Genomic DNA, 18,917 nt, shown 5'->3' on the forward strand with positions numbered 1-18,917 from the left:
TGTTCAGATTTTTTTTTTATTTTTTTAAAAATCTTGTTCAGATTATTAAACGTGAATTCCTGAAATACCAGTTACTTTTCGTGCAATTAATTTTACATACTTCATTTTGATTTATTCATATGTTTTTGGAGTTGAATTCCCTTGATCGTGTACGAATCCTGAGTTGGAAGATGCTGTGAAGTCAGTGGAAGTAAACTGGATCCGGAAGTAAACTCTTTTTCAGTGTTCCATTTCAAATTTGGTTACAGAATTTTGTCAAAGATATTGGTTAGTTTAGTTGGCCACCACTACTCTATAATTTTCTCTCTTGATATGAATGTAGTTCCAATTTCGGCAAAACAATATTTAATGTTTGCTGAAGATAAATCAATAGGTCCCAACTTTTGACAGCTGGTAGCGCTATTATTTGATTGTTATCTGGATTAACAAGTGCAGTCTGTTACCAACTTTCAACCTTAAAGATTATTCCTTTAAATGAAATAAGTGCCATACCCAGGTTGACTTAAAAAAAGATTAAAAAAAACCCATACCATTGGAAAGGATCAAGAACTTTTCCCATATGTATTACTTTCATTTTTTTTTTAATGGTGAATATGGAAATTTGGAAACTTTGATAAATTGCTATGCTTAGTGTGTGACTCGTTGATTTTTTTAGGGTTAGAATTCAAAAAATTGGCCCCCTAATAACCAACCCATCACTTCGCATTATCTCGATCTAAAGCTAAAGAACCAGTCAAGATGTGACCGATATATCACATCCTTGCAGCAACTGAAATTTTTTTTATGTTCTTGCAAAAATAAATAAGATTTTAAGTTGGAAAGCAAAATAGAGAAGAAAGCTGTGGATAAATGGAAGGATGAGAGAAAGAGAAAAAATATCTATGATATAGAATTCCAATATGTAAGGTCTATGAGTGATCTCATAAAAGGCAGTGTAATAAAGCATCAATACTGATTCATCCATAATTAAATGACTCTTCTTATAGAACATTTTATAGTAGAACATTATAGAACAAAACAAAAAAAAATAAAGAGTTTCGAGACAATAAAGACTGAGAAAATTGACTCTAAGAACAAATTTCATTACTAAGCTCCGTTGTAAAATTTGGACCTAAACATTAAAGTAAGAAGTGATGGGAACGATGGAAACTGTGAATCCAAAAGATTTTATTAAAATGAATCTTAATGATTCGCCGGTCGGGGTGGCGGAACAAACCGGAGACCAATTCATCTATTCTGAGAAGCAACGAGATAATCCTAAAATTGAAATGGAAGAGTAAATATTACCCCCTGCAAAAATTTTCTTTTTTTAATTCCTAAATTTGAACGATAAAATACTATACGTATGCCGGATTAAGGGAAAAAAAAAAATCAAATGTGAACTGCTATAGTTGTGGGGCATTATGTAAATATTTTGATACGTTAAGGGATCATATGATATTGTGCAAAATGACAAGAGGTTGCTAGTAATTTATCCTTAAGAAAACTAATACTCCTACCACATTTTCGTAATTTCACAATTTAAGAAGGTCACAAACACGTATCATGGAACAAGCTTTTTGTCCGTAATTCAGCAAAAACAGAAATTCGTGGCCAGAGACAATACAAAAAGCACCCCAAGGTGCATATATCTTGGGATAAATTATACATAACTCTTCTGTGATTTTTTATATTGTTACATGACCCTCTAAACTTTCAAAATGTCTACATAATCTCCTATGATTTTATATAAAGTAAAGCAATAAATGGAAAGCACCAACAGTTATGGCCGTTCACGGAATCTTAATTTTCACTTAACTATCCTGTAATAAGTATGAATATTTACTTTATCCCTTGTAATTTTTATATTTATCCACATGATTCTCTTATACTTTTGTGCAGCACGATCAGATGGTTGTCCGATTTAGTGCTTAAATAAAAGCAATATTAGTATTTCAACTAAAGACATTTGGGAGTGTATTTTTCATCAAGTTCCATTTACATGAAACAACAGAGAGTTAATGTGGATATTTTGAAACGTTTAGGAGGTCAAGCAACAATCCGTAAATCTACGAGGGATCATGTAATTTGCCCAATATTTTTTATTTTTTAAAATTTGAGCATTTTTAAAGGTTCCTTATTGGAGTTTCGCCCTGCCAAAGTTATTAACGAAATCTAGTGTTCTGCTAATTTCGTTTATGTATCTACTTGTCCACCATAAAAATTTTTTCTCCTCGAAGCAAACTCCAAATCCGTCTTACGATCGATTCATTTTGGTTTTCAGCTTTATTGGATTTCAAGGAGAAAAGGCCAGTGGACCATAACATTCGTACTTGATAGTTCATGCTCTCCTTTATTTTTTTTTTGGGTCCTATAGTTGATGCTACTAGTAAATACCAAAGCAATACCCTACAAAACAAGGAGATAATTCCCCACGTTTCTAGGTCTAATAGTGACCAACCTCATTTGCAAATAATCAACTTCTGACTTTTGTAATTCTAACCCACACCCATACTCTTGTGTTGCCAGGACCAAACAAGCATGAGATCAAAGAGGATTGGATCGGTAATCTTCCACTAGATCTCCTTGTCAGTTGGGAACATGATGCAACAAATTTCATCACTTGGAACAAAAAATGGAGATGCATCGATCCATACCGTGTACAGCTAGCCAATTACGTCCGTTTTGCACCCAAGTCTACGAGCTGTGCTAGACAAGAAAAGGCTCGTGCATTTTTTCTGTCCTTTTTCTGTTTATCCATTTCATGCCAAGTTGCCAACCCAGCTTCGTCAAATCTAATCTTGACCGGGACATGTCTTTTTTTTTTTTTTTTTTTTTTAGATGTCGTGCCCCATTTTTTAAAGGAAAAATAAAAAATAAAATCCAAGTTGTGAAAAAATGGATTTTTATTAAAAGATGAGTGAAAAATAAGTTTTTGATTTTACAAAACAAATAAAGAAAATGGGCCTAAAATTGGACTTAAAAAGTGCGACTGTTTTGGCCCAAAATAATAACCTAAAGAGAATTTTTAAAAAAAATAGGAGTCGCCACTTGATATTTAATTGAGGTGTACCAAATCACCTAAAAATGAATTTTAATAATAATAAAAAATAAACAAAATTCTTTTTTAGACGACTCCAAGTCTTCCAAAAACAAGAGAAAAGAGTTCAAGAGTCACGGTTGAAGAAATGAAAGGCAAAGATTTGATCTAAGGCACCCTTTCAATCTAGCCAAGGTTAGTTGCGTGATTTAGTCGAAAATTTCCTTAATTTAACCTATAAAACTTATTAGATTTGGATGTTTCTACATGGATGCAAATCTAAACCTAATGAATATCGAAAGGGTCGAAACATCTCTTCAAAATGTAATTGGTGCAAATCACATTAATTGTAATGTCCAAAATGATTTTTAGAAGAGGTCACGAATATGCAAAAAAGAGACTCAAAACAAAGAAGAATTATAATATATAAATATACATGACCTAAAGGAAAGGAATGCAATATAATGGGTATGAAAAACTAAAATTCGTGATTCAATTTTTCCTTCTCAAAGAGGAGATACGAGCGTGCTAAGGTTACGTAGCTATACTCGTTCATTTCCCATATTTGAAGGGTACTTCTCTAATCTAATCAAGCAAATGATTTAACATATTTCTAATTTTTGTTAAATGAAATGCAAGTCTAAATGTCATGTTTCGCACATACGGATAAATGATAATATAATAGAAAATATCATGCAAATGAGAAAGGATCCTAAAAAATAAAAATATGCATGAAAATGCAATGAATGTCACACAAAGAATGTGAATCTAGCACGAAAATGGCCTAAAGGGTCAAGCGTTGAACTATCCCATTTTTACAAGTCATCACTAGCATTGGACCAGTGAGAAATCGGGAAGGAAGGCCACAACTAGTGTTGGACTAGTGTGGTGGCGTCATACATTTATTATAAACAAATAAATCATATAAAACATCATTAAAGCAAAATAACATATAATACACATGGAACACATAACACATAAGCATAATTTTTAGATGCAAAATCCTAATGAAAATGAATAAACACGTAAACACACAAGCATGCAAGCACACAAGCAAATAGAAACCTAACTATTATATTTGGGGTCCTAATTACAATCCAAGGGGGAAAATTTAAAAATAATCTAACTATTACATTTATTTAACTAAATGCATTCTTAGAAAAAATTAAAACCTATCTATTACATAGGCTAACCAAATACATGTCTTGAGCATCTATCTATTACATTTTGGTATTTAAATGCCTCTCAAATAATCACCAAAATTAAATATATGACTTGAAATAACTAAAACGAGTAATTAAATAAATAAATAAAACACTCCAGATATACAATTACATGTAAAACACATAGGAGCACATAAAAAATTTTTAAATAATAAAAGAAGATACCTCCCTTGAAATAGTAGCTAATTCAGGTTGGATTTACCCTATTTGTGCTTCAAAATTAACAAAATAGTCAAGGTACCAATTTAATTAACAAATAAAAGAAATAACATGTAAAGAAATGGAAGTAATCATGAAATCTACTAATTAGAACATTTAAGTGAAGCATAATTAATAATTAAAGAAGATAAACAACCTATATCTAAAAAATTAGACAAGTAGGGACCTAATTGAAAACATTGTAAAAGTTTTAGGGGTCAAAATGTAATTATTACAAAGATTAGGGGTCAAATTATAATTAAAATAGAGACCTAATTGAAAGAAATTAAAATAGAGACAAGTAGTATAATTAATCGAAAATATAGAGACTGAAATGCAATTCCATAACCAAACGGGCCATTGGGCCATTTTCAGCATTTCTCTGGGCGTAAGGCCACTTTGCCCAACCGAAAGCCCCACGGAAAAGAATAGGCCAAGCCTACTCTTTTTACCAAATCAGCCCAATTACAAATACATGGGCTCTGGCCTCATAGCCCAAGTCAAAAACCCAACCAAAAATAACCAAAATCCATTATCAAAACCCAAGCAAATAACCCTTAACCCAAAATCTAAACTTATTTACTAAATCCAATAAGATAATAAATCCTAAAAATATTAAGGTCTCATTACACCCTCAAATTCAGGAATAATTAAATAAAAAAAACACACTTAAAAACATAAAAAATATATATTAAAAATTCAAGGGGCAGAATTGATTGATTTTTCCAATGTTTGGGCCATAGTGAAATTAGTCAGAAATTTAGGGGGCAAAATGCAGTTTTTGAAATTTCCATGCAAATCAGAACCGAAGCTTTCTTCTTCATTTCATGTTCTGCAACTTTCTCGCCGGCGGCAGTCAAATGTTCTGCAACTTTCTAGCCGGCGATGACTGCCGCCGACGGACCGCTACCGGCCACCAAAAATTACCAAAATACACACCTCCATTTGATTTTTCACGTAGATTCCATTTCCGGAGTTAGTTTTTACAAAAAATGACCCGAAGGTGGCTAAAATGCCACAAAACAGCCCAGATTTTTATTTTTTAAAACACTATAATCACCACTAAAAATCATAAAATTCATACCAAAACACTCTTTATGTTTTTTACAATATAACCATAAGCTGAAATCAATAAAAAAAAACAACAACAATATGACAAAATTAAAGCAAAACAGTCCAAAATAAAGAAAAATTATTCCAATGCTTTTAAGACTTAAAAACTCCAAAAGTTTGGATAATCAAGCATTTTCAGGCTTTATACTAGCTGTAATCATTTATTTTAACAAAAAAATATGCACAAAATTTCACTAATTTGATTTTTTTATTTTGGCATTTTTTCAAATAGTTAGTATGCCTATACAAAAATTTATTTCCTTTCCCCTTAATCTGCTTTATAACTTTTCCAACAACACAATAATAACAAGACCAGCAAACGTTCATTTTCCAATTGCAATAGTATTACTGAGAGTTGGGTTAAGGGTCAATATAGACTTTAAACTCTGTTGTTCAAATTGCTTTATTGAACACATAAATGCTTCTTATTTTAGCAACTCACAGTTTGTGTTGTTTGTATTCAATTGGTACATCTATTGCTTTCCAAATATCCTTTCTAATTAATACTTGAGTGGTTAACATGGAAGATGTATCATACTGCTGTATAAGTTGCAAAGGATACTTTCATTCTCGTATTTTAAATTTTTATTTAAGTTTAGGGTATTGATTTAGATGTTGTCAGCTAATTTTGGAAACTTTTTTTGGCTTTCTCTGTTCTTTTTTAGATCATAGCAAAGGACTTGTTCAAGGCCCTGAAAGAGAAATGTGATAAGAGATCTACACACCTTTGTTGCACAAATGATTCTAGTTGTATCTGGTGATATTACTTGTGATAACTTTGGAGTAAAGGACATAAATTTGATTGATAATGGTGAGAGCTAGGTATTGTGGTTAACATGACCTAACTGCAACAACCAACTTTGAAGAAAAGCAAATGGTATCAATTATTCTTGAGCAACATAAATATAGGCTTGAAAAGTATACTAATTGAGTTATTCTTCCAGATGTTTGTCGGTAGACGTGAAGGAGAAATACATGGTAATTGAGTTGTTATCGATTAGATGTAATGGTTTTCTTGTCTTATCTTGTACTGGGGTCACTTGGTAAGTTTTTTTTTTAGTCACTTGGTAATTTACAGATTGGCTCGAATGTTTCATGTCTTGCGAAACACATTGTTGTCATATCAAAGTGATCTATAAGCCTTTTGTGAATGTAATTTAGTTTCGTCAATAAAAAAAATCTGACTTGTAATTTCTAGGACTAGGGAATGCCACTTACTCGGAGTGTGAGTGGTGATTGTGTTTTGTTTAAATTTAGATTTGTCTTGATTGGTGTTCTGGACTTCTGCTTCTGGTACGGAAAAGAACTTACACACCGAGAGAAGGAAAATAACTTCCTTTTCTATCATTCTGAAGTTATTTTCCTTTCACACAACCTTACCGAGAGACGGAAAATCACGGCCTCACTCCACCACCCATTGAGACGATTGAGGAACCACTCCACCACCGAGCAAAGTTATCTTGCAAAAACCCACTCTCTCCTCCAACACTCTCAATGTTGTCTTGCAAAAACGCAGCGAGCTGAGCAATGCAGCCTTCAACACAACTTTGAGACGATTGAAGACCAGTGATTGAAGACCCATCGACAAATCAATCCTTCTTCGCCGGCGGCATCTCCAGCTCCATCGAAGACCCACTTCCAAAGGTAGACTACTCTTTCAATTAGGTTATTGTCTTTTTAAAAATCAGCTAAATTATCATCTCTCTGTCTAATTTTTTTTCCCTTTATTTGGTATTTGACCTAATTTTCCACCTGAAGCTTTTATGTTAAAGATACACCTCTTTGACTTGGTTTCTGGTAGTTTCATCATGCAAAATTGATTAATTCTATCATTTTAGTTCCTTAATACTACATTGATTACCTTTGAGGAAAAGGGGCTTCTTATCTACTAGCATTGACAGTTTACCATAAGCTTTTGGGTTGTGAAAGGATGTACTTTCAAGTTGTTGAAGCCGTGGGGAGCTTATTATGTTACTCAAAAATTTCTTTAGAAAATCTGCAATGCTTGTGAATGACTGCAGAAGGTTAGACTATGTTTGTGGGTGCTAGCGTATGATTTACTAGTTACCTTAAAAAAATGCCAAAACATAAGGGCATAAGTGCAGGAGCTTAATTGTGTCGTTTTTGCAGGAATTCTTACCCTTTCTTTTTTCTTTTAAACTTGTAAGCAATTAACAAGGTCAATTTGTAGATAACTTTAAAGCTTTAATTAGTGTCTGCAATGAACTCTTCCAAAAATAAGTTCAGATTTACCAATTGCGAGCATATTATCTCTGAAAAGGCTTATCAGGACTCGTAGATAACTAAAGTTTTTCTTCCTCACAACCGACAAACAGAAAACAACCTTTGATTTGATCGACTTACGGATGCCATCCATAAAATTGTTAAGGTACAAAACAAATGCAACACCAGGGGCTCTTGAATGTTAGCCTATATAGATAGCTACAGATGCAACCTCCCTGCGCAATATGCTAAACCTCCCTGGTTTGCTGTAAGTTCAGTTCTTTGTATAAAAATTAATTAACTAAAAAAATTGAAACTATTTTATATCTAATTTATATCACAAAATAGGATTGTGTAGGGGTTGTAGATGGGACACATGTTATTGCAAGTGTACCCCTTGGAATTCAAGGAAGATTTCGAGGTCGAAAGGGTAACCCAACTCAATATGTGTTAACTGCAGGGGGTTGCTTTTATGTTTTCAGCCAGCATATTGTACAGATTCTAGTGGATTCTGAGTCTTCATGAACAGCTATTTACATGTTATGTTATTATTTGAGGCTATATATGCATGCATTTACATGCTCATAAATTCTCCAATTAATTACTGGATCATGAGATATCACTAGTTGACATCTTTACTCGCTGGGCAACTGCTATTTTTGGGACCATTTATCATTTGGAGATGTGATTTTCGTTTATTACTTTGGCATGTATTTGCCTCTGTATGTACCGAATTGTTCCAGATTTTTTATCCAACTGATGCGACAACATTTAAAGCAGGGATTTGAGTCACCCTAGGCTTGATTAGGGTGCTTTTATGTATCTATACCATGAATAAGGATCCTCTGCATTTAGGTTCTTCTCCCCTTAATGAATTTTTTTAAAAGGAAGATAAAAAGTCAATTCGTTAGTATCATTAATAATTCCATTTAAGAATTCATGGTGTAATATGAATAAATATTTTATAAAAATGACAATATGATTATAATGGATAGAAACTAAAAATAACTTGTAATAAAATGAATGTTTTGAGAATAGAAGAATATTTGCAACATATCAATAAACATATCAAAAAATATTTTCTCTGACAAACCAAACACCGGAAAATGATGAAAAAAGGAATTTGGAAAATGTTTTCACTAAATAACCATGGAAAAGTATGGGGAAGGAAGTAATTTTCTAGGAAAGTGACTTCTATGGAAAATATAGGAAAATATTCAGTCCAACCAAACGGACCCTAAAATGAAAACTATTCATACACATGATTAATAAAAGGATGAAAATTTTATTTTGTCAAATGTGAAGAATAAAAAAATTCATTTTTGTAAAATGTGAAGGACGAAAAAATTCATTTTATAAAATGTCAGAGACTACAGATCAAATTATGTGAAATATGATTTGATAATTTTATCCCTAAAAAATAATCACATGCTGGATACATAATAAATTCCTCCCAAAAATTGGTCAAAAACTTGGATAGGAATCAAATTGATCAATGTAAATTTATAAAAAAACATAAAATTACACTTTTAAAATGAAGGACGAAAAAAACATTTTACAAAATATGAAAAACAATTTTTCCTTTTCCTTTCAATTGAGTTGTATTGTACGTTGGACAATGAAGTCCTATGTAATGATGACATTGTTTCTTACATGATGTTTGTGGCGCCGAGACTATTCACAGGTAGATACAATGTTGATCCTAACATAATCATGTGAGACGGATTGGGATTCTGATGAAATGGTTCTTTAACACTGCCTTTTCTTTTTCTTTTCTTTTTTTTTTTGGTGAAAATTGAATTATGATTGAGCTGGTACTCTTTAAACCCAACACTGTCCGAGTCTTGAAAATGGAGTATGGAGCTGTTCAAATCAAGGTTAGAATCTGTGTATGATGTCTCATCTCTAATGATAAGAATAGGCAATGGCTTTTGGAATGAAGAGGACAAGAGTCAACTTCTTGCTTCTGTTTAGATCATCTCCAGCTCCATCCAGTTGGCTGCATCCAAGCATTGCAAGTCGACTGTAATTTATCCTGACATTTACTACTCATCATCAGATGAACTATCTGCATCTGGTCGCAGCCCAAAGTCATCTACAGCAGCTGTGTCCTGCATCGGCAAGAAAGACAGAATTTCGACAAGCAAATGAGATGGGATGTTGCGTTACAGAATGGGTATAACACTTCAGAAAAAGGAATGGAATGGTTTCGAGAGATTCTCACTGGCATCTTATCCCAGTCCTTCAACTTAGAGTTTGTTAACATGTAATTATCACGCAATGGCGCCCATGCAGGAGCATCAACAGAACCAGTGCCAGCAGATGCACCAATCTACACAAAATATAGCAAATTAATTGACTACCTTATTAAGAATTTAAAAGGGCAAAAAAATTGATGAAATCCAAAATATGTCATTCACAAAGAAAAAAAAGGTAGAAACAGAAAGCAATTTAGTTCAAACACCACGACTAGGAACAAACATGTCGAGAGTGACCTTTTCTATGCTCCCGGTATTTTGGGAAGGGGTCTGGCCCAAGACTGAGAAAAAAGCCTCTTTCCTCTGCTTCTTAATTACTGCAGGTTTAAGATTACAACATAAATATCCATATCACTCGATGTTAAAAAAAAATGACATGACAATTTGTATAAAGTTGCTCAAGAGTGAAAGCACTTAAGGTTGGTGCACAGATTAAAAAGAAAGACAAATTAAACCTAATCAAACTGATTACAACCTCAGGGAAAATAGATGCAACTACGTACTTTACCAGCCAAGAAACTCCCGACAGCCAAAAAAGACAAATTAAAACTAATCAAACTGATTATAACCTCAGCTCCCAAAGGTATACTCAATAGATGCAACTATGTACTTTACCAGCCAAATTCATGCATCCTTAGAAGGCCATAAGCAGTGAGATGTACATTATGATTACTATTAAGTGCACAAATGAGATGAAGATCACCACCTCCCAGCTGAAATGAAATTATCATTTCCTAACTTTCATGCTAAAACAATTCCTAATAAAGGTTGAACATGAGTCCACCATTTCATAATCACAGCATTAAGGACATGTATTAGCTTAAATTTGAGTTGAAATAGCATGTCAATGTACTTTTGCTGCTCAGGGCGAATTATGAATAAATCCCCTTAACTAGACAGTCAAAAACCAACTTGTTTCTTTCTAAAACTGATTGAAAAATGACTATTCAGAAGACCACACTTTTCAGTTGCAATACAACTACTTGAAGTGGCTCTGCCTAATATTACAGAGGAGGCAGTGTGAGAGCAAGTTTCAGCAGAGTGAATGTTTTTAATTTTGAAGGTCGATAAAGATACGCTCTCTCTCTCTCACACACACACACACACAGTTCTCTGGTTATCCGCCTGTTCCATGCACTACAAGTTAGATAAAAAGATACCAACATCACATTTAAACTACAAAGTATATTCGTATGACATCTCAAGTTCCAACTATTGAAATTTGCTGCTTTCCAATTTAGGCATAATGATCTACAACTAATACTAATTCAGAAGAGTTGTATTACAAGGCAAGTAGAAGTGGGCAAGTACAAAGTCTTCATGATCACACACAGGTTTAGGAAAACCAAGAGAAAACCTTGAATTGGGCTGTTCTTTGCAAAGCATCAAGTTCTTAGAAAAGACAAGTTATAGTATTTAAAACTGATTAGCATTAACTACATCTGCAGGCTCTAAGAAATTAAATAGGTAAGTTATATCTCTAGATAAGAACTTAAAATAATCTGTATCTTCTAATCCTAATGCCTAACATCCTCATGTAATTCAATTCCTTCCTTCTGGTCCAGATCTCAGTAAACTTCCATCCACTCCCTTGGCTTGGATGACACTTGTCCACGCAATTCGAGTTTTACTTAGACTTTCTACCATCAGAAGAATCTCCACCATCAAAAATATTTCCACTGAAGAAGATGTTGTCAAAGAAGATGTAATTTATGATGAAGAACAAAATTAAACTGATTTAAGTAGCTCAACAAGAAAACTTTTAAGCCTGACCACTAAATGGAATTTTAATCTAAATAGCTTATTATTTCTTTTTATTTTAAATTACAAAAGTCCTAAAGCATTTGACTAATTATCGTTTTTCTCCACATGCTTTCTACTTATCTAAACCTCTCTCACCTGTAATCCAATCTAATAGAACACCTGTATCAGTTCTCAATGATTTGAAGCCTCATCCTTTTGAGGATTCCCAATTACAACAGCTGGCTAAGAATCTGCATATACGTCTTAAGTCTTAACTATGGACTGGAATCTGATCAAAACCAAATCTTTCATCCTAATGCCAAAATCCTAATTTCATGAAATTCCTTACCTTTTTACTACAACCTGTTGTTATCCAACTTATCTAATGGAATTCAACCAGCATCATCTTAATAATGGTTTCTTATATTTGCAGACATCAATGGTCAACATGTAAACCAGGATATCACTGATCACCAAAAATGAAAAAAAGAACAGATAACCAGTTATAGCCTATATTAACTGCTCAGAAAAGCATCAAATGCTGAGATTCGTCACCTGTAGCTTTCTCCAGTAAAAGTCTCAATTTCTTTTTATTTGATTGGAGATAAGTTTGACACACAATCTCACACTCCTATATTTAGTTCTTAGCATAGCATAAAACTTTAACACAAACTACCCTTTGCTACTACTGTCAATATCCAACCCAAGATAAAGTTCCATAGCAAAAAATTCTGTAGTAACTACTTCATAGTGAAATGAAAGAACAACGTTCATTATTTCATAGACAAAAGAAGGTTAACTAGCAATTAACCTTGTTAATTGTGGTTTTATATCTTAAACAAAATGCCTTTATGCTATGATGACGCTTTGCACAAATTCCATCCACATCCCAAGATGAAACTCAAAAAATCTCATGCAGAAAGAAATTCATGAAGTAGCACGTCATCAGACAAGTTCATGACTACTGCTTAACAATTCAGGGATCATGGCATGATCCAGAGCAATTCACCATTAAAATTCACAGGTGAAAACATTCTAAAATTAAATCAGCTTGAAATTGCACCCCATACAACTTAAGGATAAATAACAGAGTAAGGATTGAAGGCGTGAATTAGTATTGAAGCACCATAATCCTCCTGGGAAGGAAGCTCTGCTCCCTAAACTTGTTAGCACTCTTCTAACCACACACTGAAAGAGACACAGGAATTCATCTTAAAGAAAGCAACTGACTAACACGAACCTGTGTACAAAATTAATTATAATTGATCATCTCAGGTTGTCTACAGTGATACAAGCAGCAGTAATAGTAGGAAATCTCAAACCCAGCACACATACGCTCTAGTGACTGCAAATAAGGATGTTATGTTAATTTCTTGGTTGAGGATCCCCATTATAATGCATTTTTGGAAGCAAGAGAAAGCTTTTGATGGACATTCTGAACCAAGTAACTAAAGCCTCAAAGTCTGAATACAAATTCCTTTAAAGTAAAAGAGAAGGTATTGATGAATATCAAGTCAAAGAAAAAATCTGGCTTCAAAATTAGATTGTTGTGAGAACAGAAGCCAAGGGAAAAGATAATAGGAATAAATAACACATACTTGAAGCAAGAACCTTGTTGTTCAAAAATGATATATCAATGTCTGAAATGTTGAATTTGATGCTTTTTACCTACCTTTTTCATCTTTCGACCTTGAGGGATTCAGTCCTCTCTGCGAGTGTTGTGCCTTATTGACCTGTATGCCATATAAATAATCATTTTTTAAGAACCACAAAGTTCATCTACATAAATCACAAAAACTAGAATGAAAAAAAAGTCAGTCATATTTAGTTGGAAACAAAATCTGAAAACAATAGGTTTGGAGAAGCCACTTACAGCATTAAATAACTTGACCACTGGAAAGCACAGCAAGACACGTGAAACATAGAAGCTTCATCAGTTAAAAAATAGACCTTTATTTTCCTTGCAGAACAATTATTCCATTATCAATAAAGTCAGGAATACCTCCTCTGGTAGCAACTCCAACGAGATGCTTTTCATGTGAATCCAAATAATTAGCAGGCTTCACATGCCCCTTCTCTCCAACCTTTGATGCAAAGAAAACCAAATCACATGAGAACTAATTATAATGGAAAAGGTGAAATTTGCACTAATTTGACCATTAAGGCTAAACTTCACTCATGTAAAACTCAATGAAATTACATTTTCTAAATTCCGCTACTTGAACCTAAACATGAAAATAACAAAACAAATTCATCAATATACCAGGTGTTTTTCCTTCTTGGCCTCACCCTTAACCTTTCTCTCTGCTTCTTCTTCAGCTAGCTTCTCAGCAACAAGCTTTTTATGTGCTGATAACACAGGACCCTACCAAAAAGAAGAAGCACCTCTAATCAAATTCAATCACAGTTATAAAAATAATCTCCAAACATGATCAATAGCAGAAGTCAAGAATTTGTTAAGCATACTCACAAGTACATCATGATCGGTTGAAGCAGTTTTCTTGGTAATCTTCTTGAATGCCAACCTAAAAGCCTTACAACCCTCCGAAAATCTCATAACTCCTGGCTGAATTTCACCATCTTCATCCTCCGAAACCTCAATTTTCTCTTCACCATTCTCTTCTCCTTCTTCGTCACTATCCGAAAATTTCGACTTGAACCCACCTTTTACCTCATCTTTCACTACTCCTGACTGCTTTTCTCCCCACTTCAAATTCCGGTCTTCTTCTTCCACCTCATCATCATCTGAATTATAGCTTCTAGCCTTTTTCTGAAGAAACTTTTTCATCTTTTTATCCATTTTCTTAACCCTCCCATGTTCTGAACCAGGCCCTAAAGTTCTCAACTTTTGCTTGTTTTTGGATTTTTTAGAACTACTTTTCTTCCATTCCTTCCTCCTTTTAACACCCTTCTGCTGCATTTCTTCCATCATAGATCGCCAAATATAACAATCTTCGTTCTCCTAAGCACATAAAGAAAAAAACCAAAAAAAAAATTCTCACAAACAACACAGAGGGAACTAATGATAAATTAAAGAAAATTATCTCAGTAAACTTACCAGCGACTCCATCAAAATTTTGAATTTAGGCCACAATTAAGAACTGACTGGGTTAAAAATTAAGCTGGGTCAGAATTTGGGACATGAATTAATCTTACCTACCGTCCGCAGGGATGCTACTGTCGAGTGGATAGCGGCGGATGGGACTGTCAGTCTGCTAAAAACTAATGAATATCGAGAGCCGAGAAACTGTGGCCTGAGAGAAAACACAAGTCAAGTGAAGATCAAGCCAAGAAAAAAACAAGGCAAAAGAAAAAAAAGCCCCAATTTGCACAAGCATAATTCCGAAAGCACAATTTACTAAATACTGCACGGAACTTCACATAGGTGATTTTTTTTTTTTTTACTTTCCCATCTTAGTTATATCACATAATCAAATCCAAATTACTCAGCGAGAAAATAAATGAACTTGCACCTTTATTTTTCCCAAAAAAAAGAACCCTAAAATCGAAAAAAGTACATCCCAAAAAAAGAGCCAACAAAATCGATAAATTTCCCACCATAAGCAATGCTAAGGCTTTGTTCAGGAAGGCATGCAATTGCAGAAAATCCTCAACAGCTAAAGGCAAATCCTAGACAAACCAACTTTTGTTATCAATTTTAGCAAACAAATTCAACATTTCTCCCCCCAATTCTATTATACCCACAACAAGATTTTAAATTTCTGCCTAAAAAACATACCCCAGAAAGACAAAAGCAAAAGAAATTGACGAAGATGAGCCGCAAATATGCATAAAAAGTAAGTAAATCAGGATATAGAAAGGCAACTCACGAGAAATCAGGCAATGGAGTTTGAGAAAAGAGGTTTGAAGTTTAAGGTTTAGGGCTTTTAGTTTTTAGGAGTAATGTAAAAATATGAACAAAAAAGGTCAATGGTAAAGTGAACAGTAAAAATATGGTTTTACTACCCTGTAATTTCTCTCTGGGTTAATTTCTTGAGGTTAGAGTGCAATTGCCAATTTGGTCCCCCGAGTTGTCATGTTCTAACTTCTAACTTCTAACGTTTGCCTGTTTCATTAGTTTTCATCTACACCTAGTTTTCATTATATATTGAAGTTGAAAGTTGACAAAAAAAAAAAAAATCTACACCTCTAGGGATAATTATATGTCATTTGAGAAATTTGTATTCAAGGTTAAACGTGTTGTATAATAGTGTAATGCAGGAGTTTCTATAGAATGACTCTTTTAACCTTTATTGTGAATTTACTATATTAACCTTAAATTTAATTTAGAAGTTTGATAGCTATTTTAATTCAAGGTTGGCTTTTTAGGAATTTCATGATAACCTATCACTTATATTACTTCCCCCGCGTACCACCCAATTAATCCCTCCCCCATTAAATTAATTTGTCATCTGCCATTACAACAACAACTACTTCGAATTCTTTTAGTTTTTTCTTTTTTCTTTTTGAGAAGATTTTAAGAGTTCTTCCCTAACCACTAGACCAATGCAGTGGTTAATTCTTTTTAAGTTATTGAATTTGTATTAATTGCTATCCTTAATATATCTTACTAACCCAGTTACCCCTTCTCCCTTAAAATTCCATTCGTTTCCAATTTCTTTCCATATAATGCTTTCAGTTTTGCAATCAAGACACATCGACAAATTAAAAAAAATTAGTCATTACCATTTTTCATCTTTTCTACCTTCATCTTTTCTACAATAAAAAAAGTTTTGATTGCATTATATGGTTTTACCAATCTGTAGAACTAGACCTAAAAATAGTCAATAGGGATCAGATTCAAACATTAAGTTGTAGTTTTCATCCCCATTATACGGTTTATTGATTTTCCCTGTTTCCGTACTTGCTTACTTCTCTAGAAACGCCCTCCGGCAATGGAAGTTCACGAGAATTCATGCACATGGATGCCAAGATGCTTATGGTAATGCTGAACTACAGAGATTGAATTTGCAAATATATAGATGAATTTTGCAAAAGTTGCACCTGTTTGTTTCTTTAATATCATTCGTTCTTTTTATCCTTTTCCAAATATTACCTTAGAAAATTATGTGTAAGAAACAACAATAATTACATTAATGAATGTCCCTATATTATGTAATCTTCTAAAAGTTGCTTCCGTAATATCTTCTTTTTCGAATGCACATGCTCAAAATTTTCTCTGTTGTTATGTGATAAAAAATTTCAGTAAAATGGAGTATAAAAATGTAATTATTTTCATCAAAACATAGTTGAAAAAGATCATGAAAGGAAAAAGATAAGTTGGACTGCACAAAGTAGTTTTGCCTAAAAATATACTTTGATTGGTAAAGATGTTGGTTTTAGAAAAGGTAAATGGAAAAAAAAAGGGCTTCACTGCCTAGCAGCTATTTGAATATATTGAGTGTGTTTGGATATGAGATCATTTGGAAAAAACTTATTCCAAATAGTACTGTAACATTTTTTATGATGTGATATATATAAGAATAAAAAAAAAAGTTGTTGAAAATTGTATTTATGATGTAAACAGGATAATATTTACAAATTTTTTTCTCCAAATTAGACCATCCAAACGGATTAATTGTCTTCTTGTGCCAACAGCGAACTTAAAAATAATGAAAAGATGCCATACCTTTTCACCATAGGGACAAGGTTCAAGCTATCTTTGCAAGAAGATTTCATTTTCCCTCCATATATTAATGTACAAAAGAATTAATGACTCTTTTGTTTATTATTTGTGAATCGTGACGAACTTGAACCCTTAACTTCAATTAAGAGACTTCAACTTCTCATATAATAAATTTTCCCTAAGTAATTTGGCATCTTATAAATTGTGACAATGCAAAATGTATATATTGCATGTCAAGATTGATAACAGAAAAGATGAGCCTTTTGATACCTTTAATTGAATTTGCCTAATCTCAAATTTCTAGAAGCTGGCCGCTGGATTATCTTTTCGAAAATTTGCAACTAATAAAGATCTTAATAGTAGCAATATGTGTATATGCATCAAAGCAACAAGATATAATGCATTCATCTACATTAATAATAACTCGACAACTGCTTGAGGTACTTATTCGGCAGTATTATCCTACAAATGAGGCATAATTTGATATTATGAGCAAAATAACAATTCAAACAACGAAAAACAAAATATCAAGAAGTCAATAACTAAAAACAAAATAATACTAAGAAGTTGAAAAACCAAAACAATAGTACACAACCTCCATACATTGTGGAGCCTATACATTTTCATATATCCATTTATTTTTATCAATTTTGAAAAACTCTTTCAGGTTGAAAAGGTCAATATGCACTAGATGCTAAGAGTTATCGAAAAAGATTCAAAGAAGAGAAAGAGATAAATAACATTAGAGATATTAAACAAAAAAAAACTATATTAATCGAGGTCTCACATTTTTTCTTAAATTTTCTACAGTCAGTAATTCTTAGATTTCTTAGATAATATAGGAGAATGTTCATTCCTGAAACAAAAAAAATCCATAACATTGGCTAAACAATATGCCTATGCTCACAAACAATCATGAGATAGAGCACACGAGGCAAGCCAAGCTCCAAAGCCAATTCCCAGCTGGTTCTAGTTAAAGGGATCTTCCCCTAACCTGCCACCGTATCCTTTGCAGAAGCCAAGACAGCAGAAACTATGTCCACAGTCCGCAGCCGAGATATGTCTCAGCCGAAACGCAGCCAAATTCCTTGTTCTGCGTACCACAACATTGAAACCCAATCTCATGGCCTGGTCAACAAATGAGTTTGAGTGGCAGTCCAGGTGCAAATGCAACCCCTTCTTGTATAATGAGGAGAAAAATAAGTTTACTCGCTAAGGTTGAGATTTTATTAATTAGAGATTATAGGTTTAAATTTTCCTTTCCCTTCCTCACTTCTTAAATCTCACATTGTCCCTAAAAATTTTTTTATGGAAAGGGAAAAAAATGCAGAAAGAAATATTGAGAGGATATCGGACTTTAGAAATATGGTCCCCTTGTTGCAATATGGCAAGAGAAGAAGGAATAAAAAAAAATTAAAGATTTTTGTATCTTACCGTCACATTGTTCTTAAAGGTTAGATATTCCTAAAATTTTATATAGATGGAGTTTGTGATATTTCAGCACTGTTAAAATA

The 18,917-nt window shown here is 33.2% G+C and overlaps 1 protein-coding gene across 3 annotated transcripts; it reads right to left on the bottom strand.

Moving 5' to 3' along the window:
• Positions 1–9,339: 9,339 nt before the first annotated feature.
• LOC113700137 (uncharacterized) lies at positions 9,340–15,682 on the bottom strand. 3 transcript variants are annotated; one of them, XM_027220641.2, is made up of 10 exons: positions 15,608–15,682; positions 14,938–15,031; positions 14,248–14,739; positions 14,041–14,142; positions 13,780–13,861; positions 13,651–13,670; positions 13,450–13,510; positions 10,272–10,351; positions 10,001–10,108; positions 9,340–9,887 (listed from the first exon to the last, which is right to left on the bottom strand). In XM_027220641.2, exons 3-10 carry the CDS (start codon positions 14,707–14,709, stop codon positions 9,822–9,824), a joined length of 981 nt encoding a protein of 326 aa, XP_027076442.1. In that variant the 5' UTR covers positions 14,710–14,739; positions 14,938–15,031; positions 15,608–15,682; the 3' UTR covers positions 9,340–9,821. The 3 variants fall into 3 exon arrangements, with proteins under 3 accessions (XP_027076442.1, XP_027076441.1, XP_071912564.1); XM_027220640.2 differs by having other exon boundaries at positions 9,508–9,887; positions 14,934–15,031; XM_072056463.1 differs by lacking the exon at positions 15,608–15,682 and adding an exon at positions 15,517–15,584 and having other exon boundaries at positions 9,508–9,887.
• Between the last annotated feature and the right edge of the window lie 3,235 nt (positions 15,683–18,917).

The sequence above is a fragment of the Coffea arabica genome, chromosome 7c (assembly GCF_036785885.1).
Source record: "Coffea arabica cultivar ET-39 chromosome 7c, Coffea Arabica ET-39 HiFi, whole genome shotgun sequence".
Taxonomy (NCBI): Eukaryota; Viridiplantae; Streptophyta; class Magnoliopsida; order Gentianales; family Rubiaceae; genus Coffea; species Coffea arabica.

Coding starts and splice junctions, on each gene's coding strand:
- LOC113700137 (XM_072056463.1), bottom strand. CDS start 15,569: ATGCATATTTGCGGCTCATCTTCGTCAATTTCTTTTGCTTTTGTCTTT. Junction 15,032..15,516: donor TTTGCTTTTGTCTTTCTGGG/GTATGTTTTTTA, acceptor GTTTTCTCTCAG/GCCACAGTTTCTCGGCTCTC. Junction 10,109..10,271: donor ATACCGGGAGCATAGAAAAG/GTCACTCTCGAC, acceptor TATTTTGTGTAG/ATTGGTGCATCTGCTGGCAC.